General features: G+C 45.8%; 1 protein-coding gene, 1 long non-coding RNA gene and 1 other non-coding gene across 3 annotated transcripts; 1 reads left to right on the top strand and 2 right to left on the bottom strand.

Moving 5' to 3' along the window:
• Positions 1-10,523: 10,523 nt before the first annotated feature.
• Positions 10,524-10,595, bottom strand: TRNAW-CCA (transfer RNA tryptophan (anticodon CCA)). Its single transcript has one exon. It is a non-coding gene; the product is annotated as a tRNA-Trp (tRNA).
• Positions 10,596-16,713: 6,118 nt separating this feature from the next.
• On the top strand, positions 16,714-27,691 carry LOC133349915 (ADP/ATP translocase 1-like). Its single transcript, XM_061563784.1, has 4 exons — positions 16,714-16,984; positions 22,461-22,947; positions 26,188-26,328; positions 26,687-27,691. Exons 1-4 carry the CDS (start codon positions 16,874-16,876, stop codon positions 26,842-26,844), a joined length of 897 nt encoding a protein of 298 aa, XP_061419768.1. The 5' UTR covers positions 16,714-16,873; the 3' UTR covers positions 26,845-27,691.
• Positions 17,367-26,785, bottom strand: LOC133349917 (uncharacterized). Its single transcript, XR_009755998.1, has 3 exons — positions 26,664-26,785; positions 20,713-20,782; positions 17,367-17,477 (listed from the first exon to the last, which is right to left on the bottom strand). It is a non-coding gene; the product is annotated as an uncharacterized LOC133349917 (long non-coding RNA).
• Positions 27,692-27,950: the final 259 nt, after the last annotated feature.

The raw sequence follows: 27,950 nt of genomic DNA on the forward strand, positions 1-27,950 counted from the left end.
GTTTTGCGCCATCCACCAAGGAAGGAGCAGACTTGCCATCGAGAGCTCCAGTGGCTGCTGATCACTAAGGGTCATGTTCTATGAGCCTTTGGAAATCTTCCAATCGCTGAAGATTCATTAAAGGGTTCTCGAGAATATCTGGCAATTCGTAAATAAATAATGGCATTGGCATGGACATTTTTGGAATGTATTCATTGATTCTGGTGTTCATGGTTAATCGCATCGCCTTTAACTTTTGTTTGAAGTCAAAGTGATTTTCTGCTCAAATGAGGATCGACGAGGTGCTCATCTCCTATTTCCACATTCCTATGGTGCGGTCGAGTTAATTCATAAGACAACTACTGTTGATTGCCTACAACGTGGCACTCGTCTTCAGTGTGGTTCATTTGTTGTGATGCATTTCTCAAGACTATTTAACCATATCCGCTGATGAGCTGGTTACCCTGGAGAAGTTATATTTTGATCAGAAGGGCAAAGACACCAGGCGCTCCACACACAAACAATACAAGTTGGTTTCATATTCTTAGGTTTTTTCGGTAAAGTCACGTAGGTAAATAATTAAAATTAATGAAAGTAAAATAAAAATTTAATAAAAATCACGACGTTTCGGAGGCAACACAAGCTTCCGTCTTCAGGTGGAACCGTCACAGCACGATAGCTGTATCAAGTGAGATACAGCTATCGTGCTGTGACGGTTCCACCTGAAGACGGAAGCTTGTGTAGCCTCCGAAACGTCGTGATTTATATTTTTATTTAATTTTTATTTTACTTTGATTAATTTTTATTTTTTTACCTACGTGACTTTACCGAAAAAACCTAAGAATATGAATCCTTGCAGTCACGAAAGCTTCAAATCTAGAACAAGTTGGTTTCTTTACGCATGCCATCAGCCACACCGCCTCCTGAGAGTGCATCACTTCAGCAGCACTGGTTCAACACAAGCAAAACCGTGGACCGGTGTTGCGATTCAGTGTCTCATCGGCAGAGTCAGACTTGCCTGAACCAATTCTGGTGAAATGCCAGTTTAAAGGCAAGGAGCCATCTCTGGGTCTTCGTTCGACGCAAAGCTATGTCATACATAATGCATTTTGATGAGCCCTGAAAACATCCCCATGCATGTTATTGCTGGGGCCCTTCGTGTCAACCAATCTCCAGACCTCATTTGCGACATTTTTCAAAACGCTCAAAAATATTTTTACTTGAGCACGTTAGTATCGTGAAGGATCTTCTCTAATTGGATGTTTGTTTTAATCAACCTTCTCACGCATCATGTCCACTGTGGCTGGACTGCCATGGTTTATGACTGCTATGAAATTACTGTACAGTATAAGACGAAGAAGAAAAAATACGCCGACACATTTCATGAGTTCGTTTGACTCTTAAAATCACAATGAAGCAAATATTTACTACTATAATGAGCCGAGAATGTCTGTGTGTCCCGCGCGTGACGTCACTCCACGTCGGCCAGCCCCCCTCATTAATAATCATGAGCAGGTGACGTCACTCCACATCGAACAGCCCCCCACATTAATACTCATGAAGAGATGACGTCTTCAAAATTTACACCCCCTCCATGAATATTTATTAGCGGGTGACGTCACTCCACATGGAGGGTGAGGCGCCTCCTCCCCCCTCCTCAACTTACAACCCTCACTACAAAGGCAGAACCCGCACGTCATGCGATCTCCGTAGCGCTGCTGAGACATGAAAGTAAAAAGGACGTCATGATGAACAAGAGATTATAAGCTTTACATAAAATAAGTCCGTGTCACCGCGCCCTTACTAATTGCACACGAATTGATGCAATGAACATCACGTCACGGTCTGCTTTTCGCTTGCAAGTATCAGATTTACTGAAATACACCCGTCCTTGGACGGGCAAAAGGCTAGTATTTTATTGGTTTTCCTTTAAATAATTCTTGAATGAGAGGGTTAATGTGACAATGAGTACAGCGTTAACGAAATGAAAATTAACAATTTTTTTCTGACGACTAGCATACAGAGTGAGTGCTAAACTGACAGTGTCGTATTTGTAATAACAACCTTGACTCAGCTGCTAAAACGTGTGGGGGGGGGGGGGAGTGCAAAGGAGCCTCATGGGTCACAAAGTCTGCACTCAATGAAAAACCTGGAAACGTCCTTGGCTGGAGAGAGGCACAGTGGAAATTGCGAGCATTTCACTCGATTTCCTTTGTTGCAATCCTGCAGAATTCATATTAACTGCAAAGAGAGCGGAGAGGGTACACGGGGAGTGGTGAGCGAGGGGTAGGGGACACCGTTGATTGGGATAGGTTTGCAGAAAAGTGAGAAAGTATGCAAGATAAACTTCACGTGAAGTCGTAGATAGTGACCGGTATATTTGCATGGGGTTCCGCCGTGGCGAGGTGTTAACTTCCTCGTCTAGTATGCAGGAGGACATTGGTTCGATCCCGACTCTGACGCCTGTATATGTTGAATTTGCATGTTCTCCCAGTGGTCGCGTGGATTTTTCGCCGGGTCCTCTGGTTTTTTCCCTCCGCAAATAGAAACACGCGTTTAGAGAATTTGGCTGCTATACATTTCCACGTGCTCAGCCACTTCGTTGAGCTATCATTTCTGGCCAGGTTGCTTCTGAAAAAGAGCTATATAGCTCAGTGGGCCTTACCTGATTAGATAATATATATATATATGTTTAGTTTTCAAATTACAGCATTGTAAGCATAGGTCAAAACGAAAAAATAGCTTTTCGATTTAAAGCAAAATACATTTTACGGTCGCCCAGATGCTAAAACACACCAAGATAAGACTGCTCTTCTGCCTGTCCAGTTTGCCGTAGCAGGTGGCGTTCGCAGGCATTAATCATGGCCAGCAAACGGTCACCCACGTCTCCCAAATACCGGTGCTGAAATACTGCACCAGATGGAGTCGACAAGCGGCATCGGTGGGCTTCTCCTGCCAGTCTCAGTGTGCCCGCCCCCCCACCCCAACCCCCTCTAATTTCCACCGCAATGAAATGTCCCTCGGCGTCCAATGGCAACGACTTGCAGACAATTGGGAAAATAATACAGGCCCCTATGGTGACTCTGTAGTCACCCCTTTCAATCCCCGACTGGGGTCATATCCCCTTGTCTTTAGTTAGATACGAACATAATAATGAAGATAAAACAATAACAGTCCGGTGAATATATTTTACTGTTTACCCTCTCTCTCTCTCTCTGTCCTTCCTCCCATCATTCCTATCCTGAAACTCCTCCCAAGACACCCCACCCCGTTTCTACGTCAATGTAGGATTTTTGTAAACTGCCTTGAGATGAGATTGCATGTAGGTGCTTATAGTCTTATATAAGCGCACAACTTTATCTATCTGTGATGAACGCTGCACTTTCTGTCGTTTTCATTGCAGGGGGCGCTGCAAACCTACGCGCCCCCTGCATGAACGACGGAGGCGCAGGGACAGACGTTCGATTACGTTGGAATCGATCTGCAGACGGCGGTCTTCTCGCACGGCCAGCAGCTCTATGTCGCCTTATCTCGATCCCGCAATCCCAAACAGGTGAAAGTCCGCATCGAACCGAACCCCCAGCAAGGCCATCTACTTAACGACGAGAGAAAATTCACACGAAATGTCGTTTTCAATTAAGTCTTCCAGATGTAAAATGATATAAGCTTTTAATGAAGAAATCAAATTATCTAATTCAAAACATAACACAATTCAAAGATGTTTCATTTTAAAACTTCAAAACGGAGCATCGGGTGCTTACGTGAATGCGTCGTTCGTGTGCAATTTTTTGTGACTTTCCTGGCCAAAGGCCGTAAATGGTTGTGAGGGGCACCATAGGCGCCCCCCAACAGCCCCTAGTATATATATATACTGCATATCGAAACTGTTGTGGTCTTTGTATGAGAAAAAAAAAACACATTTTTGGGTCTTGATTTTCACAGTGCAGCGAGTGCATTCCAATAAATTCCAAGTAATTGCTGTAGTGCATCAAAGGCCACTTAACGCGTTAACGGCTTCAGATAATTTTATTCCTTTGTACTTGGCCAGTAATTGAACCCTGGTTACTGGGATTAGAGCAACGACAACACCATACCACTCCTTCTATTAGCAACAACAGCTGCTATTTGCCTAGCTAGGTGCAACTTGAAGTCACTTGAATGTCAAAGGCTTGTTAGCAGGTGGTCATAGACCAGATCCAGGTATTATGGGTTAATTGACTGACATGACTGGCAGATGTACCCACCTGTGCTCCTCACTGTGCCAAGTTTCCGTACTTTAGCCACCCGGTGCTCTGCTCATTGCCGTGAGCATCACTCCTCCCTCTGTTGTTGTTGGGGTGTCTGCCTCCACATTTAGAAATATGCGTTTAGATTATTTTTATTATTTGGCTGCTATAAATTTCCACATGATAAGCTGCTTCGCTGAGCATTCACTTGTGTCCAGGTCGCTTCTGAAAAATAACTATATACAGCTCAGTGAGCCTTACCTGGTAAAATAAAATAAACATTGTTTCAGTTTTTTAACTGCCCATTAACCTCCTTTACGAGCCTCCTCCATAGAAGCCACTGGTATCAGTCATCGATAAGCCCTCACTACATCCGTCACAAACAAAGACACAAAGACACCAATTTAACACGTAGGCTTTCACGACCAATATTATCCATAATAGAGATTTTTGGATTAGATCGTGTAAATAAGAATGTGTCGTTAAACCCGCCACCACCCGACACAGCCAATTAGTAAGGTTTGTCACGTAAACAAAACGTGGCAATTCGTTACTAGAACAGCACACTGGTGTGTTGGAGAGTAAGCCCACAACATTTACGAATCGAGACCCGTGACGTTTCGCCAGTAATTACAACTAGCATCATCAGGCGACAGCCAGAGTTGTGGATGCTACCTCCTGTTTTGGTCTTAGACACCCACTGAACGGTCTAAAGTGTGGGGGGGGGGCAGGTGCTGTTGGAGAGCGCCTCTGTTGAAGTCGAGCGCAAGATATGATGGTGGCTTCGGTCATATCTGACCACTTTGTCTCCTCTGTGCTGTTGACATTGCTGCAGTTACAGTCATTTTAGGCTGAGCTGACATAGGTGAGGGCCACATTAGGTTCCGATACTAATTATTGTCCTTGTCCCGGCACTTCCGATTAACACGGTTGGCTACGTACGGTGCGAAAGAAGGTCAACGTACATAATTCGCAATTGGTGTTGTTCATGATCAGGAATATAGCCCGGGTTACTGAGGTCACGGCGCCGTGTGATAACCATTTCATCTCCAATCAACCGCCGCCACACACACACACAATATGATTTCTCACTCCTTGTGCGAGTATATATCAATTCGTCAGAAGGCGATATATTTTTTGTTGTTGTTAACGCTGCTGGGATTTTCCCCGGGCTATCCCAGGGCATTAGAATTCACAGTGCAACCTGGGCGTGCAGGGAACTGCAAGCGGAGAGGAACGCCCCCCCCCCCCCAGCACATCAGCAGCGGCGTCCACACGGCATGGTGCAAGCGTCGTCTCACTCCCACACAGCGACGCAGCCGAGCGCTTAATGGTGTCACGCAGGGGGTGGACATAGGGGGTAGACTCAGGGAAGTCGACTTAGCGCGTGGGGTGCAGGTGGTGGACTCAGATGGTGGGCGCAGGGAGTAGACTCAGGGGGGTGGTTGACTCAGGTGGAGGAGCCAGGGGTGGACTCAGGAGGTGGGTACAGGGGGTGGACGCAGGGAGTAGACTCAGGGGGTGGACGCAGGTGGTGGAGAGGTGGGTGCAGGGACCTCTGACGGTGCCGTGTCGCAGGTGGTCACGTCGTCAAATTGAAGCAACAGCAACAATATAAATCTGCCATGTCAATGCGCTCGCCAGTGACTCACACGTGCAAATGTGAAGATCAGGCAACTTAGCAGAAGAAATAGGAAGTAAAGGGTGACACACTTAAATAAAAAAAATATAACAACAACAAAATAGTGTGTAGCGTGGAATTGACTAGCATCATAGTGACAGGTAACTCTGCTGTAATTTTGTCTGCAGATCCCTGTGTCAATCCACTGCTGGATGAAGGCCAAACCACACCACGTTGAATTTCGATTTAAAGCTTTCGTGTCTGCAGGGATTCATCTTCTTGGTTCTTTCGGTAAAGTCACGTAGAATGGAAATAATAAAATAATAAAAATAAAGCAATAAAATAATTCTCACGACGTTTCGGCCACAACGCAAGCAGCCGTCCTCAGGTGAAGAACAGGTCTGTCGAGAAGACAGAGTCAGAGAGGACAGAGTCAGACTCTGTCTTCTCGACAGACCTGTTCTTCACCTGAGGACGGCTGCTTGCGTTGTGGCTGAAACGTCGTGAGAATTATTTTATTATGTTTTATTTTTTATTCTTTTATTATTTACATTCTACGTGACTTTACCGAAAGAACCAAGAAGATGACACACCACGTTGGTCGTGAGGGTTGTTTGGTAACACTTCACTACTCTGGTTCGTGCGGACTGGTGAATGGAGCACCCATAAAAAGAAGCCTCACTGAGTCTCAAGGCTCTCGTTTAGGAGGGTACCTGCCAAAGTGTTCGCAGTAGGGGGCGGTATTGCTGCTGTATGTAACCCCAATTGAGTATTTTGCAGGTATTCGTTTTCAGCATTGAATGTTTGCATCTCAAAATGTATCTCAAGGTCCATTTAAATTGCAACCCATCGTAATCAATCATCAGCTATGATCGAATCACTGCTGTATGAAAACCTCCCCAAGCTGTCCGCCACCTCTTATGGTCCCAAAATGCAACAAAATCTATCTGACCCTTGCGCGCAACTGATTTGTTTTTTACATTTATGTGGTGGATGGCTCCTCGAATGTGCTCACTTCTTTTCCTGAAACTGCACGGTCAGTCTTGACCACTGGCCATCCCGACTCTCCAGTGTAATTCGAGAAGTAAACGATGATGACATAAACAATGCCCTTCGCAAGTTAAAACATGGACGGGCATGGCACAACTGTGGACATCATCGAAGATTTAGGACCGGTTGTTGGAGCAAAATTCGAGGGCCTATTTACGGCTCAATGTTTGATAAATTGCAAGTGAGTGACCATTAATGTTTGGTGCTTTCCGTTATTTTTTTTCATTTCCCCATCAATGACATTGATTGACAAATTCCACGGAAATCCTAAGCTGAGCGTTCTAAGCAACAATGTATTTATCAAACTGATATATATATTATCTTTCGGCTCTGCTCACAGAGCATTCAAAGTGAATCAATCAAAGACCCAATCGCAGAGCCGCCAGTCGAAAAAAAACCAGGCATTACTATCCTCAACTTGTGGCACCCTTTGATAAAGAGCAGCCCGAGATGAAATCTTACCGAAGGTCAACAAAACCTCTGGCTCGGCCAAATCTCCCCCCGCCTGGATGCTGCTTAAAAATCAAGCTCTGTTGGTGCAATACCACCATACGCGTGATATGGGTGGTTCATGCGAGAAGGTCAACTGAGCACGAGGAGGAAATGAAGAAGCCTCGGGTTGGGATGTGTCTTTCAAGGAATATCAGCAATGTACGGTACAGGTTTCCGTCGCTCTGTGCGGTAGATGCATTCCAAAAAAAAAGAGAATGCGCGCAAAGGGAAACCGCACGGGGAGTGTAGCGCGTACAGTACGCACACAATGTTGTCCGACCGCATAGCCGCATATGAGTGAATTCAAACAGCATAGAACAAATTTTACGTAGAAATAGGTGATACGCGAAATTGCACGAACTGAACCCGCGCAAAGCAAGGGAAACCTGTATTCTATTGTATAAAAGAAAAAAAAGCGCAGCCCTGCAATTTCTTCCTCATGCCATTGATGACGAAACGGTTTCCACTACAAGGAGTTCGATAGTGTAGTCGTTTGGCCTACTCTTCCATGGTGGTTTCCAAACAGCTTGGAAGAGGTGAGAGACCCCACACTTTATTTTTCCACCACAAGCGACTTGCCGACTCGCTGTGCTGTACCCATCGATGCTGCTTGGTGGACAGAGGAAGAAATTTCCACGATTTTGTTCAAATTGCTGCGCTGGGAGATCAAACCAGTGACCTCTGAATTGCAAGTGCAGTGTGCTGACCCTTACATGTCAGCATGCCTCTACTCTGTTGTATATTGTTAGCGTAGTTATATCGGAATTGGGAAATCAAGACTCAACGTGGAGTTGTCAAGAGGTCATTCTGTTGCTGCTGTTGACGTCCTACAAAGTGGGATTCAATTTGGGACGATGGGCTGGGTCACCTCATGAGTTAACTCGCCTCGTGACCTTTGGACTCTGCGTTGAGTGCTCTGCCTCAGCAAAACTCAGCTGATTACATCACAATGTTTCTACTGGAGTCACATCATGGAGGTGAAGAACCATCCGTCCACAATTCTCAGAGCCAGCAGAGCATCGCATCGTGTCAGCTATTGGCACCGGAATGTGACAACCGGTGTTAAGCGATGTGGAATTGTACCGAAAACCAGCCGAGAGCTCACTGATATTAAACTAAAAAAAATCTTCGAAGAAATGGGATAGTAAATTAAGACAGCACACATGATAAAATGTTGAACATCTTTTGCACCGTACGTAGCCAACCGTGCTAATCCGAGGTGTCAAACGTGTTAAAATACGACAGTATTGTATACACGGTTGAAATATTAACCGATCATGTTTACCCTGAAACTATACGAAACATCAGGCAATCCAAACAATTACAAAGGAAAACAAAACGTAAAGGTGCTTCCATGCAATGGCTAGCTCGTGTCGCTGCTGGCAGAAGAGCCTCCACTAGAGGGAACGCTCCAGGGCCCCTTCTAGAGGTGTATTTGGCCTACTCTTCCACGCGCAATAAGATACTGACAAACAAGGAATGAAATTCTATTGAATAGCAATTACATGCATGCAGTCCTTCAACACATTTGGACCAAGCCGTGCACAATTTGATTAAAACGCAGCAATCAGCGAGTGAAAAACAATCTTAAGTGGATATAATGTGCCACGTTTCACAATGAGCTGAAGAGGAATTTAAAGGAAACTTACCATATAGATGAGCACGTAAAAATGTTACGTATTTTTACACATCCCGTCGGCGCCACGGCCTTCGGGGAATAACCATAGCTTCAGCAGAATTGAGTCAGCGCAAGCGAAACTTTACAAGGTTGGGACATAGTACGGTAGATTCGGGGTTGTTTTAGGCAACCGACTCAGAGTACCTCAGCAGCACTGGATCAGCACTGTGACAAATTACTGTAGTAAATATTCAGCAGCAATCGACTTTATGAGGCCAATGTAAAAACAAAAATGTACAACGTGCGGTTACATGCGGTAACATTAAGGCGGTTCATTACATGCATTCAGCCATGCAATGCGTTGCCACAGCTGCCAGTATAAATTACCATTGCTTTCAGGTGCCGTCACATTCAATGAATCACCAGTATGAAATGACGACAGGAGGAAAATAATAACATTCCCTTCGCGGAATTGTTTCCGTGTCTAATTATCCTAGATGGCCCTGTAAGCGGATTGTGTCAGGGATTACACGGAAATTGCAAAAGTATAGAGTGTTCGTATATAGTAAATTCCTTCTTATCTGGTATTTGTAAGACAACATTCTTTAATCTCTTTATATAATGATTAGAAATGTATATAGTTTGGTGGCAGAGTCTTTAGATCACTGGGCCAAGTTCAACATCAGTAGTGAGCAATATCTGAATCGTTCTTGCTGAGCAAATTTCATCACTTCATCTGATTTCACTACATCCCTTTGAGTATACGTTCAGACACAATGTCTTTAAAAACATATCTGACAGACGGCGTTTGGGGCAATGGTCCTTCTGCATAGAAAAAAAAAATCTAATTTTCCTTTTAAAGAAAACAAAATCTTGTAAAAAAAATATGATGCAAATTGACGTTTGCCAATATGTGGATGGGCCAAACTTGGAATTTTTACTGCAATACATTGCATGTACAATGTACATAACACATCGCAGATGTGTGATACATGCGTGAATAAGGTGCGCTGGTCTGTGTGTTTAGTTTGTTACCCACTAGCATCATCAGCGAATAAGCCCTGAACTCGTGGGAGGCAAATATGCTGTGTGCATTCAAAACCCTCCCTCGGTTTACTGTAATCTCACAGTGTCACACTCGATTTTAAGAAGCCACTTTATTAAAAATGACTTTTTTCCACAACCCTGAAGACCCCTTTTGTTATATTCGACGACGATTACCACTTTGTAATTAAAGGGTCCAAATGTTTGCAATTAACTGTGCACAGTTCGTCTCGGCCAACAGCGTACGTCAAGTGAATGCACCACTTGCTGTTCAACATTCAGACACGAGAGGGTGCTAGAGGCACGATGCTCCAACAACGCAATGACATTACCTTAAAGTGCCCATACGCACCCGGTTACAGAACATTTTCCATCTTAACATCAAATCAAATAAAACGTAAGATTTGTTTTAACAAGCTCGTTGCTAATAAACAGCGCCATTAAAACGAGTAACGGAAGATGCTTATTTCTCTAAACGTGGCATTAAAAATACTGACCCCGACGTGATTTGAACACGCAACCTTCTGATCTGGAGTCAGACGCGCTACCGTTGCGCCACGAGGTCTTCATGCCGGCAAGGGTGAAAGCTGCCTATATATGAGTTGGATTCTAGTGGTGATGTACACGTTTTATATAATGCAGAATATGTAGAATATATGTGTGTGTTGAACTTCTTTCGCACCGTGTTCGTCGGAGGCACGGGAAAAGGGCCGTCCATAAATGACGTCACACGATTTTTGACCCCCCCCCTCGTCACACGGCGTCACAAAAAGTCAGACCCCCCTCTAATATGACGTCACAAAGCTCTGCCCCCCCCCCCCAAAAAGCATATTTGCATTTTGAAAATAAAACATGCTTCAAATCGCTTTAAACTATTGTCATTGTAGTGCGTATTTAATGTGGCGCTGCACTCTGATGTTGTAGGAGTGTTGTTATAACAATTAGTGTTATAACAACCGTCCATAAATGACGTCACGCACCTGGGGGGGGGGTCAGACAATTGTGACGATGTGTGACGAGGTGGGAGGGGGGGTTGAGAAAATGTGACGTCACATCAAAATGCGCAACTTTAAATAAATATAGACAACGCGTTCTACTTAATTAAATAGACTTTTAATAAATGTTTTCTCCTACAACATCAGAGTGCAGCGCCACATTAAATACGCACTACAACGGCAATAGTTGAAAGCGATTTGAAGCATCTTTTATTTTTTTGTGACGCCGTGTGACAAAGGGGGGGGGGGGGGGGTAAAAAATCGTCCAAAAACGCGTGACGTCATTTATGGACGGCCCCTTGTCTCTCCCCAATCCTCTCTCGCACTGCTTGCCTCATTCTCTCGCTGTCCTCTTTCCGTTTTGCCCCCCCCCCGCACCCCGTTTCATTCCCTCTGAGTCTGTTCCTATTCTCCCCAATCCCCCCCTCGTATATCACCATCCTTGCTTCTAATATTGTCTGGCAGTATGAGTATGATACCGAATTCATACGTTTAAAATACAGTACTGTATTCTTAGGTTTTTTCGGTAAAGTCACGTAGGTAAAAAATTAAATTAATAAAAGTAAAATAAAAATAAAATAAAAATCACGACGTTTCGGAGGCAACACAAGCTTCATTTAAAATTTTTACCTACGTGACTTTACAGAAAAAACCCTAAGAATATGAATCCTTGCAGGCACGAAAGCTTCAAATCTAGAATTTGAAGCTTTACTGTACTTTACGTTTAAGGAGCCGTCCATAAATGACGTCACGCACCTAAGGGGGGGGGAGGCAGGGTCAGACATTTGTGACGATGTGTGACGAGGGGGGGAGGGGAGGGTTTCAGAAATATGACGTCACACCAAAATGGGGAACTTTTCATTAATATTAATTAAATGGAATTGTTATAACAACACTAATTTTGATTAATTGTCATTATTAACTATTTGAGTATTTAAATTTACTAAGGTCACCTTTAATTTATTCCGTGAAGGAGCATTTTGCTTCTGAATAGGGAGAATGCAGAAGCATAATTTTTGTAAAATGTTTGAAAGGTTGTTATTGAACATTTTTATTTTAATGATTCTACCAGGCCTTTTCATTCTGTGAAATTAATATGTGATTGTTATAATAGTACTCTCCATTTTGCTTCGTTCTGCTACAAAGTTAAAAATATTTTTGTTATAATTATAATTACTTTTAATATTTTATAATTATAAGATAATTCAATATAATATTCTAAACATGTGCAGTTTTAGTTAGACGTTGAATATTTTCAAGTTAATTTTATTCTAAATTTCAGCTTTCCAACGCCTACTTTTTAATGTGTTTTCTCCTACAACATCAGAGTGCAGCGCCACATTAAATACGCACTACAATGACAATAGTTTAAAGCGATTTGAAGCATGTTTTATTTTCAAAATGGAAAAATAGTTTGGGGGGGGGGGCAAAGCTTTGTGACGTCATATTTGAGGGGGGTCTGACTTTTTGTGACGCCGTGTGACGAGGGGGTGAGGGGGGGTCAAAAATCAGCCAAAATCGCGTGACGTCATTAATGGACGACCCCTAATTGGACTCTTTGTAAAGTATAATATAAAAGCACAGAGACCTCGTTACGCCTCTGCATAGGTGGCACGCGCCTTCTAAGTCAGGGGTTATGGTTTTATTCATTCCTCGTTACATTCATTCACTTACTGTTCATTCATACACCATACGATTCATTCATCCAGCGGGCACGTGGGGCTGCAGCCAATCAGAACACGCGTTGGTGGGCGAGCGGTGGGTGGGAGGGCGTGAGCCTGGCCACTGAGGGTGGGGGGCACGCGGGTTAGGGTGGGGGCACGCGGGTTAGGGGTGGGGGCACGCGGGTTAGGGGTGGGGGCATGTGGGCTGGGGGTGGGGGGGTACGCAGATTGGGGGTGGGGGGGGCACGCGGATTGGGGGTGGGGGGGCACGCGGGTTGGGGGTGGGGGCATGCGGGTTGGGGGTGGGGGGGCACGCAGATTGGGGGTGGGGGGGGGCACGCGGATTGGGGGTGGGGGGGCACGCGGGTTGGGGGTGGGGGCATGCGGGTTGAGGGTGGGGGGGCACGCAGATTGGGGGTGGGGGGGGCACGCGGATTGGGGGTGGGGGGGCACGCGGGTTGGGGGTGGGGGCATGCGGGTTGGGGGTGGGGGGGCACGCGGATTGGGGGTGGGGGGCACGAGGGCTGGGGGTGGGGGCACGCGCATTGGGGGTGGGGGCACGCGGGTTGGGGGTGGGGGGGCACGCGGATTGGGGGTGGGGGGCACCAGTGCTGGGGGTGGGGGCACGCGCATTGGGGGTGGGGGCACGCGGGGGTCCGGAGGGGCGAGGGGGAGGGGGTCGTCAGGGTGGGGGAGCTCTTTGGGGGAGGCCCTTTGTCGTACTTAGCGATACATTTGTAGGGGCTTGTGGTCTTTATTTTGGTGATCGGAATCAGAATCTTCATTTATACTGGAAGGAATCCGATAAGCTATAAAGCTCACGGTGATGGAGGGCGCCCATCCATCGGTTTATCAATGGACCCAGCTGGTGTGCAGTAGCCAGATGGACCGCTGTTGCTGCTGCTGCTGTTGTTGCATCGTAGCACTGAGAGATGGCAACGGCGTGGCCAAGGCCTTCATCCAGCAGTGGATTAGAACACGGCTGCTGATATCGTATAGCAAGCCACGTAAGAGTTGTAAAACAACGACAACAATCCACGCCTTTTTTTTTAAAACGTTGTACCGTCACCGTTTGGTTTTTATCTCAGATCTTTTTTGTTGAGTTGTCCGTCTTCATTGGAGCTGAAGGCCGGTGCAGGGTCACGGAGTTGGGAGTAAGGTGAATGAACAGCAGCACCGAGGGCGTCCACCACGATCAGAAACTCGGTGGCGCCCTGGCAAAGCCACGCACACGGACGCTGAAGATTGGATGTGTGTTCTTCAGACGTGCTTAAAATCTCTCATTAATATCACGGGGAGAAGTGGCACGTGTTGTTAGATTGAGCCGAATGAAGTCGTACAACAGAGATCGTTCAATTTCGATTTAAAGCTTTCGTGACTGCAGGGATTCATCTTCTTGGTTCTTTCGGTAAAGTCACGTAGAAGGGAAGTAATAAAATAATAAAAATAAAACAATAAAATCATTCTCACGACGTTTCGGCCACAACGCAAGCAGCCGTCCTCAGGTGAAAACCAGGTCCGTCGAGGCGACAGAGTCTGAATGAAACAGCACACGAGCTTGGAGCATATATATAAGCTGGGCGCCTTGACAAAGGGATTTTACATATCAAGAGGAATTTAGCATATTTATATATGCTCCAAGCTCGTGTGCTGTTTCATTCAGACTCTGTCGCCTCGACGGACCTGGTTTTCACCTGAGGACGGCTGCTTGCGTTGTGGCCGAAACGTCGTGAGAATTATTTTGTTGTGTTTTATTTTTATTATTTTATTACTTCCCTTCTACGTGACTTTACCGAAAGAACCAAGAAGAAGAGATCGTCCAGTTGGAAAGTTAAAATGTACATGATTATATTCCGTGTTTTACTATCGACACGCTCTAAACCGATATAACTCATGCAGCTGTCGATTACATTCTCATTTTGTATGCCTAGCCTGTGTGCGTTATTCAATTAATTCGCGGGCCCGTAATCTTTTATCATTCCCAAAACATTGATTATGTTTAATTACATTATTTCCAACGCACCACATTGGACGACGTGTCCTAATCGAATGCAACACAAGGAGGCGGTGGAGGAGAGACGCAAGTTGATTGTAATGAAAGTAACCCTTGGTTACCACGGGTAGTCTGGCATTTATTCAGTGCAAAGTTGTAGGACGTTATTGCTGGTGACTCAAATGCTCGACAATCAAATCCCTTAACCTTTTGAATTGGACATCTACTGGACAACTGATCCTTTATATGGCGGTACCCCGTGGTAACCAAATAATACAAAATGCCCGAGGCAATTAAATATTTTACTTCTGGGACACGATTTTTTCTAGGGATGTACTCAACTCCGCGACTGGGGTACCAATCAATCCTGAAATCGGTGCGACTCCGCGATGTCGAAACGCAGCGAGGACGATTGCACCGAACCCCTGAATGCTCGCGGCACGCACCGTAGTGGTGCATCGTGTACAGCTCGTCCAGATGAGTCGACTGCCCCGTCGTCGACCATCAGCAGACTAACAGTGACTGCATCACGGACATTATGCCAGAGTCGGGGTATTATGGTACCCCGGGATACTAAGGTTCATCTGTGAAAACGACTGGACATCTGTGAAACAGAGCTTCATAGCTCATCGGCTTCCTCCAGTATAAATCAATATTCGGAGCTCATAATTTCCTACATGTGATAAAGTGACTATCAACGCATGTTGAACTTCTTTCGCACCATACGTAGCCAACCGTGCTAATCGTAGGTGCGGGAATTGCTCTACTCCCCCTATGCCCGAGTGTTCTTCCAGATGAAATACAGTGAACTGCGAGGTGAGCTTGCGTGACCTCTATCCTGTACCACGTTGAAGGTGGTGGTGACTTGTTACCCCTCCCACTGCTGGCTCTCCCCAAGTGGTGTCTCTGATATAGCGATGTTCCCTGGCCCACCCCTAATAGCTGGGCAGAACGCCAAGTGTTGGTAAAGTTCTTGAAAGGGTAGTGCCGTTAAGTCGGTACAGCTACAGCGCAAATACGTCACTAGACTATTGGGCCTGTGCTGGGCCAATGCGCGGATAAGCGATACGCCAATTTCCATGGTTCTTATTGGCTGGACGGATCCGTAAACACGATCCAAACGCAGCGATACTACTTTTGCTACGTTTCAGAAATTGACGTAACATTGCCCTTAGCACGAGTGTGGACACACGGACACTCGAGCGAAAACATTAATCTGGCACCGCCCCACCCTTGCTGAGTGATTATACTCGTGGGGGGGGGGGGGGGGGCAGATTCTAAAAAACGCATCACCTTGGCCATTTGCTTCAATGTCATCATTGGGCAGATCGGCCCAAAAAATCTGATGAAAATTACAAATTTGCCAAGATATATTTTGAACCAAAGAGTATGGATTCCTGCGGTCACGAAAGCCGCAAATCAAGATCATTATTTCCAATCCAACACTTTCGTATTCTCGAGAGAGAAAACCCCATCAAGAGAGGAAAGTGGCGGCGAATGAACGCTGCCACCAAACTTGTGACAACGTGCTAATGAAATGTAGTTGTTCTGGATGCCAGAAAATGTGCCACCATGTAGACATAGCTTGTGGCATATAGGGCACAGGTCAGGCCCCTAAAGATAAATCTGTACAAGGACACTTGCATCGTTGGGAATGGGGGGGGAGGGAGGCATCCATTTTTTTTAGCTCTACCTTGTACAATTTGTCCTAGCATCCTTTGAGTTACTACGAGGCAGGGGGGTGGGTGAGGGGGAGGGGGGGCATTGGTGTACCATTGTGCGTGTGCACGCGTCTTTTGTAACAAAGAAAAAATAGGTGGCAGTTTGCTGTCCGTTAGCTTGGCCGTCATCAGAGTTCACAATGCCCCTGGCCCACTCCCCCCAACTCACCCATCCCCACCACCGAGCCAGGTCGTTGGTGGAGAGGCGAGCGTTGCCGTGCCCTTGCTGAACTGCCGAATGTATTTATACACCGCAGTGTGTGGGCACACTCGTGAGCGAGCGCGTCACTAGCCACCACCCCTTGACCCCTTCTGCAAGAAGCTTTATGAGAGCTCGCCCGAGCGTCGCCGGCGTCACTGGGCAGGCACATCCACATCCATCTGATCTCCAGCAGCTGCTCACATCCCAGATTGGCCAGCTTTTGTACAAATTCATATTTATGCGTTAAGAGCCTCGACCGCAAGCAACCATGAGCGACGCTGTCGTTGGATTCCTTAAGGACTTTCTGGCGGGAGGCATTGCCGCTGCTATCTCCAAAACGGCCGTGGCACCCATCGAGAGGGTCAAGTTGCTTCTGCAGGTAAATCGCCCGACTGTGGGCGAACGGTGTGCACGCGTCGAGCCGAAAGGATGGGTTTCGTGTGAAACGAGGAGATTGCGTTGGTTGGAGAGCGGGGTTGTGGCAGGGTGTAAATTGTAGGCTATTTAGTTTTGTTAATACGTGTCATGTCAGTGACTGGTAAATAATGTCAGTTCATCTTCTTGGTTCTTTCTTCTTGGTTCTTTCTTTCTTGGGGGCGGGGGGGGGGGAAACTGGAATAAAATGTTATATTCTATATAAGGAGTAATTCATTGTTCTGAATCACCTTGTTAAATGGCATCGCATCGTCACCTTGCAAAGTTTAAGCAGTGCCTAGCATTTTGTGCACAACGCCACAGAGAGGACAGGTTAAGATGTTGTGTTAAGATGTTGTGTGCATGGTTACACGATGCACGAATCTGTTTTCCGCGACGTCTCCAGTGTTTACGTTCAGTCGAGCCAGTCAAGGTCAACATGGAGGGCCCAAAGGATCCTGAAGACAAGCAAAGCCAGAGTCACATTGGGCAAGGTCAACGATACACAGATTACCACTCAGTGTCCCTGGCAACCGTGGGTGCCCAGTGCTCCTAAGACTTCTAAGCACTCTGTGTGAAAGTTAGCCATGATGTATGTCAAGCTTGGAAAAGTCTTGACATTTCTACACCGAGTCTGGGAAGGGCCATGCTCAAATTCTATTAACCCAATGGTACCGCGTCGAGGCGTTGAAGGTCAACACGACATTCTTATGTCCTGAAGGAAGCGTTCATCTGAAGGGACTAGGAGTAATATTAAGAGCCGAGGAGTCGGGCGAGTGCCACCCTTGCGTGCACTATTGCCCTACTGTGATGAGCTGCATTGAGACTATACTGGCAACGGACTCTGTGTCAAGAGGCAAGGTCATTTGGAAGCATGGAAATGTTAGACTCGAAGCTACAGTGAGTGGCAGTGATCTCGCAGAGGTGAAGGATCAGATGAATCCGTGAGTAAATAATTTTTTATATGTCAAATATTTTTTGGTGGAAACGTGCCGTGTACATCACCAACAAATGGGGCGAAACCTTCTGGGCGATGTGCGTTGGCCATGTCGTCAATGTGTGAATGTGGCCCATTGTGTTCGTCAAATTGTGTGTGTGTGACCCTAAATAATAACTGGGGTGTTTTTGCGAGTTGTACAGGACTGGGCAGTTCATTTGGTTTTACATTTGGATATCTCTCAGGAATTTCATAGGCGTCAGCGTAGTACTGTTACACACATCAAAGAGCATCACTAATTACATGGAATTATACGTACATTGTAATCCCATTTAAAAAAAGCACTTGAAGTGACAATCTGAGATGTTACAGTAAGACGAATACACATTCATGTGCCCTTGGAAATCAGTCCGACCAAGAGGCACAGGGTTAAAAATAAGAGGGGCAAAGTATGTGCTTGCAGAAATAATACGATGCACTGTGGGAGGTTTGCAGTTATTTTTGGGAGTCCACCAAGATCGCTGCTGAATCTTTACATATACACAGAGACGGCATTTAGTTCAAGGTCAAATGCGTTGTTTTTGTCCCTCTCGAAATAATTGGTTGATAAGCTATCGGAATAAAATTGAGGATACTTGTTTTGGTTGATAAATGTCAAGCACTTTGGGCGGTTACTCTCTAGCGGTTTCAGTAAAGTAGCTAATGTGTGAGTGATCAGTGTGATACCGTAATAACAACATCAAATAAAGTTATGTTTCAAGGTCAGTTTGCACGATATTCAATTAATACGGTATAACCAATATGGGCAAAGAATTTGGAAGCTCATACGCTATGCTCACATGTATGATCACATTTTGGCTTTTACATGATTTCAAAGTCGCTCAGATATATTGGTAGAAATTAAACCTTGAAACAAAAAAACATAAGTTTGTCGACCTTTGAATATACAGAAGAGGCGCGGCCTACTTTAGCATGACCTTATCCAGAGAAGGCCTAGGCTTTGGCCAAGGTCATTTGACCCCGGCAGCAAGAACTCACTCCATGCACACAACAACGTAATACTAGTTAATTGTATGACTATTAAAGTTATAGTATTATTAATGGAATGCATACACTTGGAAGGTGAATACAATTCGCTTTTACTTTCCTTTTTTCCTAATTCTATCGTAATTGTAGCTATCGATGTGATAAGACGACAGATGCATAGAGAACTGCCCACGGAAGCAGATGTCACTTAACTTCCTGAGTCCATCTTCTTGGTTCTTTCGGTAAAGTCACGTAGAAGGGAAGTAATAAAATAATACAAATAAAACATAATAAAATAATTCTCACGACGTTTTGGCCACAACGCAAGCAGCCGTCTTCAGGTGGAGAACAGGTCTGTCGAGAAGGCAGAGTCTGAAATTTGCCTGAGCTCACTTAATGTGATTTTCTTTCATTTCTATCCACACATTATGGGACGCACTTTCTCACGTGTCCCGGTGTGAGTGCTTGACAGTAAAATCACCATTCCTACTTCACACAGAGCTGTAATTCAGACAAACTTAGTCGAACACTAAATTAATGTGATGGGTTTTTTTTTTGTGCGGGCATTTGACACATGTGATTGAATATGAGAAAGGGTGGACAAAATTGACTGCCCAGATAGAAAATCTATGATCTCAGTGCTGCTGGCTCCATACTCTGACCTCCGAGCCACACAACTACCTCACACATACAATGATCGTATCCATGTTGATATGGATAGTCATTGCATGTGTTTGTATGTCTTATCTATGTATGTATGTTGAATTTATGTCAGACCATATGTAGCCAACCATGCTAATCGGCGGTGCGGGGGAATGACAACAAACTAAACACAAAAAGAAAAGAGTTTTCAAATCTAGATTCAAAAGTACATAGCTCCAGTGGCTTCCGAATATCGGAAGAGCGTTCCAGACGGCCGCAGCATCTGAAAGCACACAATGCAGTGACCGTCTTTGTTCGATGACCAGCCAAATGCCGCTGCGATGGATGACCGGAGTTCGTGTGATGGTTTATGCTCCTGGACGAGGTCAGCAAGGTATTGTGGTTCATTTGTGGCAAATATAATAATAGGGTTTTGTTGTTGTTGTGGCAAGTACTTTGCATGCTATGAGTGCGACCTCACAATGTATTCGTTCGGCAACCGGAAGCCAATGCAGCTCAGCGAGCACTGGATGGACATGGTCAGATCTTGTAGTACTCGTCACGACACGTGCCAAAGAGTTGTGTACATGTTTTTGCCAGACGTCCCATGGAGTAGCGAGTTGCAATAATCTAGTTTATGCTGAATGTCCTGGGTCTATACAGATTCCTACAACAAAGGACATAATGAACAATGCAGGTAAATTGAACATGGCTATGAAATGGGCTCGTTCAGGTTTAGCGCCAGCGTGCTGGGTAAGGACATTTAAAAAACTAACGCAGCTCAAATGATGCTTGTGTTTAATTTCGCCGATATTAAGTTCTGTATCCAATGCTGTAATCCAGTTATCGTGGAATTGGCCATACATAGTTTATATAATGCTACTGCAGTGCACGTGTCATGCATATTATTGTAAGCTTGAAGTCTGAAATAAATATATTGGCAAATTGAGGTGTTTTAATTCAATTTTATCAAGTGCCACGTGGTATCTTGGCTTCTGTGCAGACTGCAGACGAGCGTGTATAAATACTCTGAATATTAACAGGAGGAATGCTGGCCTTCAAATTGAAGTTGCATAATGAGTACTCACATTAGCCCAGCATGCTAATTGGGTGGAAAGTCTTGAGTCCTCATGGGAAGATGTACCTGTCACCTGCAGCCTGGAAATGGCAGACGTTTATGCAAATCATTGGAAAGGTTTTTAGCTCACGATTTTAATAAGAAACTTTACAATACATGCCTTTATTTTTAAGTTTCATCAAGATGTCGAAATTAGGATGAGGTGCACAATACATCAGTGTTAAATGTAATCTATTAGACATTATCCATTGCGCGTGATTGGCATTGCTGTAAATGCATTCCAATAGTTTTCGCTGTCTATTCCTACTGCTTTGATAAAGAAAACAACCATGGAAATCGCTGTCAAATTCGTACGTCACAAGTTTACACTGAGCAGAAGGCTTAAACGGTGGAATTTTGGCCATTGGCTGCATTGCAACACATGGCCAAAATTAAATGCATTGCAAAGAACGGTATATTAACATGAACAAGACAAGCCCAGTTGGATTTCATCCGAAACAAACATGACGTTAGAGGAAATAGGTTTAAAGAGTTCCCTGCTTTGGCACCGGCTAAGAAGGGGAAATAAATTCAATTCAAGGCAGTCTTCAACTTCAACCAGATAGCTGTTGCAAGATAAACATGAAACTCCATGAGCACTTTCAAAACGCCAATTTATAGCATCAATAACTTGTTAACCATTCCCTTGGGCACTACAAAATCTGAATCTTTAGAATATGTATTTAGACCGGAGGAATCCGATGAGCTATGAAGCTCTTTTTCACAGATGTCAAGTAGTGTTGGCCCTTGTGTTTAATCCAATAAAACTGTGAATATGGATCTTCTACGCAGATGTACGATATGTACTGCACATGATATTACCATTCGGCTCTTTAACTAGTTTTACGGTACAGTATTTACTTTCAGTGGCTTTAACATTAACAAATCGTGCTCCTGTAAAGCGCGTGTAGCTTTCCATGAATACAGCTGCAGACTCGTGTGTGGTGGTTGCACAATTGAGACTCGCGTTGTGAAATGTGCATCAAACACAAAGTTAAAGACGACGACGACGATGATGCTGTTGTCAGTTAGTAATTTCGCCCTCCGTATGTACGCTGAACTTCTTTCGCGCCGTACGTAGCCAAACGTGCTCATGGGAGGTGCGGGGGAAGGACAACTTCAGTGCAGGGGACTCTTTCGTTCGCTTCCTTCCATTCCTTCCTACCCTGAGTCGCTCCTGTCCAGTCCTGACCTCCGACCTCTGTGGAGTCGACCCACTGCCGTCTCTTCAGCCGTCTTCCTCTGCTGGTGTTCGCCTTTCTCTGAGTCTCCACTCACGAGTTCACTTTGGCCCCACTAGTTAACTTTGTGGATGTCCCTGGTGATGAACGCGTCGAGGCACTGCGCGCTGTGTGTGTGCATTGGCCTTGGGGAGCGGTGGCGCAGTGGTTAGCGCTGCACTGCGCTACGAACCCCGGCAAAGACCCGAGTTCGATTCCCGCTCACGGCCACCGCCAACAACTGAGACAGCCGCTCCTGGTCCTGGGCCTCCAATAGGGTCGACTCAGCCTCAAACGAGTGTACCTGGCGCCGTGTGTGTCGCAAAACACACCGCCACTCGGGAGAGACAAAAGCGGCCGGGCACGGCACCGGCCTCCCAACCCCCCCCCCCCAAACGCGTCCCATCACGGCCTCGCCAACAGCCCCCCCCCCCCCCCCCAGCGAGGCTAACACACGACGTGACCCCTTCTCGTGTCTGTGTGTCCCGGGCGCGTGCAGGTGCAACATGCCAGCAAGCAGATCTCCGTGGAGCAGCAGTACAAGGGCATCATGGACTGCGTGGTGCGCATCCCCAAGGAGCAGGGCTTCATATCGTTCTGGCGCGGCAACCTGGCCAACGTGATCCGCTACTTCCCGACACAGGCGCTCAACTTCGCCTTCAAGGACAAGTACAAGCAGATCTTCCTGGGCGGCGTCGACAAGCACAAGCAGTTCTGGCGCTACTTCGCCGGCAACCTGGCGTCGGGCGGCGCCGCGGGTGCCACGTCGCTGTGCTTCGTGTACCCCCTCGACTTCGCCAGGACGCGTCTGGCCGCCGACGTGGGCAAGGGCAACGCGGAGCGCGAGTTCAAGGGTCTGGCCGACTGCCTCACCAGGATCTTCAAGTCGGACGGCGTGCGGGGACTCTACCAGGGCTTCAACGTGTCCGTGCAGGGCATTATCATCTACCGTGCCGCCTACTTTGGCATCTATGACACGGCTAAAGGTGTGCGCGTGATGCCATGCGTAGCAGGGTTTTTTCTTTTTTCCTGTGGGGGGGGGGGGGGGGTGTAGCGGTTAGCACGCCGCGCTACGAACCCGGATGATCTGAACAAACGGTCCTGGTCATGGGCCTCCCCTAGATCGACTCAGCCTCAAAGTAATACCTGGTGCGGTGTGCAGTAAACATCGCCACTAGGGAGACAAATGCGGCCGGGCGTGATGCTGGCCACCCACTCCCTCGTGTGCCGTGCCAGCCATCATAGGTGCTCGCTAACAGCACTTGCCCCAACAGTCTGTTCGGGCTATACGGGGGATCTTTGTCTCTGTGGTGTGTAGCAGGGTGTTTGCCGTTTTTAAAAAATGCACTTCCGAGCTCTCGCTTCGTGGATACTCAGAATAAGTAATTATTTATTCATTCTGGTGAAATCCGAAAAGCCACAAAGCTCTTTCTCACACATGTCCAGTAGGGGCGGGTCAGAACGTTACCACGACAGGCAATACAAAGCACACGATAGGAGCATAAAGCATAGCAAAGGTAAGTAAATTACTAAAATATAAATAAAACTAAACCATTGTGCTGTACACCCATAGATACACCGATTATCAGCATCCGATTGATGTAGCCGTAGGAAATGCAACAGACTGCAGCGGTCGCTGTTCTACTGAAGTGTGCCTCGTTGCAATGTGGTGGCCCATTACAAAGATAAATGACTAATTCTGACATCGTATGACACTGTATAAAAAAGCACTCCCCAACTCAGACTATTTATGAATGCGTTCCTGAAAACAGTGAATGATCCACTCCTGGCAATTCCATGAGATTCCATTACAGAGATGTTTTTTTTTGCATTGAGGCGAACTTACACATGAAGCGGTTGCAGGAGGTGACTTAACCGCATTCAACACGACCACATACAAATAAAAAATCGATGTGTACTTACATCGTGAGCGTAAGGATTGATATCAATCGATTCATCAATGCGTCCTTGCACCCTTGAGCAGAGGAACAAACAGACGCGAAGGCACGTGTACATTCCTCAATGACACTCACACCTTGCACAAGATAGCCATGAGATCCATGGTGATGAACAGCGGCTCTCTCAAAGGTCTCGCCGTAATTAGGAAGTGAGGCAAACCTTCTGACACACTCCACCTCCCCTCGGCACTGAAACGTTGACTCACACACACACAAACATAGCACGGACACGTAGCACCGTTTGTGTTTGGTTGGAAGAGATTCGCACGGTTGGCTACGTACTTTGCGAATTAAGTTTAACGTATGTACATACAATACAAGTCGCTACTAAGCAACACACATCCAGGGGGGGTAAGAGTTGTTTAATCATAGGCAATACTATTGGACCTAAAGAAGACGCATCCTTCACACAGGTAGCATCAATATTTAAGTACGTATTTAGTTATATATGAACACACACACACACATGGGTATGTAAGTATAACACAGCTAAATATATTTTGATTGAGAAACGTCTTGTTTTATATTTGTATTATTTGATTGTTTCCCTTCTACGTGACTTTACCGAACGAACCAAGAATATAGCTAAATATATATTAACACCACTTTCACAAACGCTGCTGATAAGTGTGGGTTCGTGAAGTGGGTTCATTACGCGGCACGCTAACCACTCCACCACCTCTCCATCCTGAATATAAATGCAAAAGATATAAGGGACTGATAAATATGGATCTAGGCATACACCAGTAAACACGAGTCCAGCTATAACAATGTCCATTATAGTTTAAGAGGATATGACTTGCATACATATTCACGTAGTAGCACAGACGAAAATACACATCCAATTACAGACAAGCCTCAAACAAGGCGGCTGAGGATAGGTTTTTGTTGGAGGGCAGTTCTCTACAAGCTTGACTTCAGGATCTGCACGATCTCCTGACTTGAAAATCATCCCTCCATCGCCACTGGCACACGCTGTCTCAGACGACACAACGGCTCGTGCGTAGTTATATTTGACTGACAGCTGAAAAAGTCGACTCAACTTTCCTTTCACAAAAACAAAAGCCTTAATTGGGCCTCAATACCAAGTGACATTTATCATACCATATGTTAGCCGGCTGTGGGTCGCTGTGGTTAGAATGTTCGGCTCACAGCGAGTTCAATTCCCAGGCAGGGATTGACTTGGAGTCATCCTTCCCAGACTGAGAGTCGTCCCTTTGAGTCATTGGCTCCCTCCATGGGGGATGAAAGATATCCGCCATTGGCGCAGGGCCTGCAAACAGAAATGAATGCCACGCTATTGCTCGCTTTAGCTGGGAGATAAGCCGACTTTACCTTTTTGATATCGTTAAAGACCCCACTTATTTAGCTTAGATGAGTACAACTACTATTATTCTTCTTTATACTTTTCATCCAATAGAGCCTCACTGAGTATCATGAATCTTTTTCACGAGGATCCTTGTAAAAAAACATTCTCAGTAGGGGGATGATGATGATTTGCTATGAAAATTACAATTGAGTAATGAAGTTTCCATGTCGTACTGTGATATCTTAATTGAGCGACTTCGGGACATTTTGACAGATCCAACTTTCCCATAAATATGCTAAATTCCTCTTGATATGCAAATTATTTTGTCAAGGCGCTCTTCCCCCTCCAACCCAGCTTAAATATACGCTCCAAGCCTGGGGTGTTTCATTCAGACTCTGTCTTCCCGACAGACCTGTTCTTCACCTGAGGACGGCTGCTTGCGTTGTGGCCGAAACGTCGTGAGAATTATTTTATTATGTTATATTTTTATTATTTTATTATTTCCATTCTACGTGACTTTACCGAAAGAATCAAGAAGAAAAAATTAACCCGTAAAAACAAAGTTTTTCACTATAAATCCTTTATATGCATGGCGGCTAGAGTCCTCTCGTCCTCTGGCTTGAGATGGCTGCCACCTATGGGTCAGATGATTGCCTGCCACCATTAAGCAATTGGTAATTAAATATAAAAAAAAATTCCTAAAAAGTGTAAAATTTTGGAGAAATTTTTTTTTCACGAAAATAGTCACGCACAAACGAGTCTGTGTGCAAAATGTCAGCTCGATTGGATCACGGGAAGTGGGTTAAAAAAACGACCGAAAGATTTGCACGGTCGTAAGGGCGCAAGCAAGCAAGCAAGTGAACTTAATATAAAGGATTTAAATATTTATTCCACTTTGCCTATGGGCCCTGCCATTAACGAGCGCGACTGTCCTCCTTGTGTGTGGCTGTCCACAACAGGCATGATGCCGAACCCGAAGAGCACGCCCCTCGTCGTGAGCTGGATGATCGCTCAGACTGTGACGGCCGTGTCTGGTTTCGTGTCCTACCCATTCGACACCGTGCGTAGGAGGATGATGATGCAGTCTGGGCGCAAAGGAGGTAAGCTGATGGCATCTGGTATTTGTGCACTTGCATGGGGAGCGGTTGCGTAGCGGTGAGCGCGCTGCACTACGAACGCAGTGACTCGAGTTCGATTCCCGCTCAAGGCCAACGCCAGTGACGATTATCTGAACCGGTACTGTGCCTCCCCTAAGCCAACCCAGTCTAAAATGAGTACCCGGTGCGGTGTGTAAACATCAGCACTAGGGAGACAAAGGTGGCAGGGCGTGGTGCTGGCCAACCACCCCCTCGTTTGCCGTGCCGGCCTTCATAGGTGCTCGCTAACAGCACTTGCGCACGTGTTTTACTGCCATGCTCACACACACGTCTCCCACCTCCCTGCCTCCGTCTGCCCCAGCCGACATCATGTACCGGGGCACCATTGACTGCTGGAAGAAGATTTTGCAGCAGGAGGGCGGCAAGGCTTTCTTCAAGGGCGCCTGGTCCAACGTGATCCGTGGCGCGGGAGGCGCCTTCGTGCTCGTGCTGTACGACGAGATCAAGAATGTGCTGTAAGCGGCCTCCACTCGCCAGCCAGCCATCCTAGCAGCACGCCAACAGGCGCGCCACCTCACCAGGTCCAGCGGAAATCTGAGGAAGCCACGAATGTCCTTGCCAGCAGAGGCTCTGCTCATTTTTTGGGGGGGGGGGGCACTTCGATGCAATTTCTATTTTTGGTGAAATGTTACCGACCATTAAATTGAAGCTCACGTAAAAAAAAAAGTTTACAGTTGATCAATCACGGTTTCTTTTTGTCATCTGGATAATTCCGTGCGTCAAAAATGTGCCTTTTTCTTTTGGGGGAACGGCGTTGAGGTTTCTGCAGATTTCTGCCGTGTATTATTTGTCATGCATGACTTGGTCCGGAGGTCTTTTCAACAATGCAACGAAGAGCAAACCCGCGCGTTCAGACTAATACTGTTTTGCGACGAGAGCCTTTCTTGAGGGTTTAAAGGTCACGTTGAGTGGTTGTGCCAGCCATTGTATTGTGATGTCAACAGTACTGGCTCTAAATGTTGTTTTAGCATTTACGTTATGGTTCACATGATAGTGATCGGAGTTTGGGACTTAAAAAGATAAAGTGAAAATTATGTTTAGGAACAATGTTTAAAGTATGACTTCAACAACTCCAGATTTAATGGGCTGGATAAAGTCCATGTTTCCATGGCTACCAATTTCCATTCTCTTTAAAACTGCAGATTGAACACTGCACGCATATGTTGATTGGTTGACGTGTAAATATGAACTGTGACCCAAAACTCCTGAAGTTGGTTAACCCTGTCTCAAATAAACATGTTACGATTATGCAGTCAGTCTGAAACAATACGAGAGAATGCGGATTAAACTTCCTATTATAACCGTGGTGATGTGGAGTCCTCAGTCTGATTGTTGTATCTGAGTGGTACCTCCGATTAGCACGGCTGGCGACGCACAGTGTAAAAGAAAATTCAACATACGTACGGCAAAGGGATCGGAGGGCAATTCACCTCCGTCCTGACTACCCAAACTGCGTGGCCTCCGTTGCTTCGCACTGGCACAGATAATAAATGTGACCTCTCTGCCCCACAAATGACAAATACACACGCTTGGCATATTTTATTTTGTGCATTCAAAAGGAGTTG

The sequence above is a fragment of the Lethenteron reissneri genome, chromosome 32 (genome assembly GCF_015708825.2).
Source record: "Lethenteron reissneri isolate LAM-NWPU_2019-01 chromosome 32, ASM1570882v1, whole genome shotgun sequence".
Classification (NCBI taxonomy): Eukaryota; Metazoa; Chordata; class Hyperoartia; order Petromyzontiformes; family Petromyzontidae; genus Lethenteron; species Lethenteron reissneri.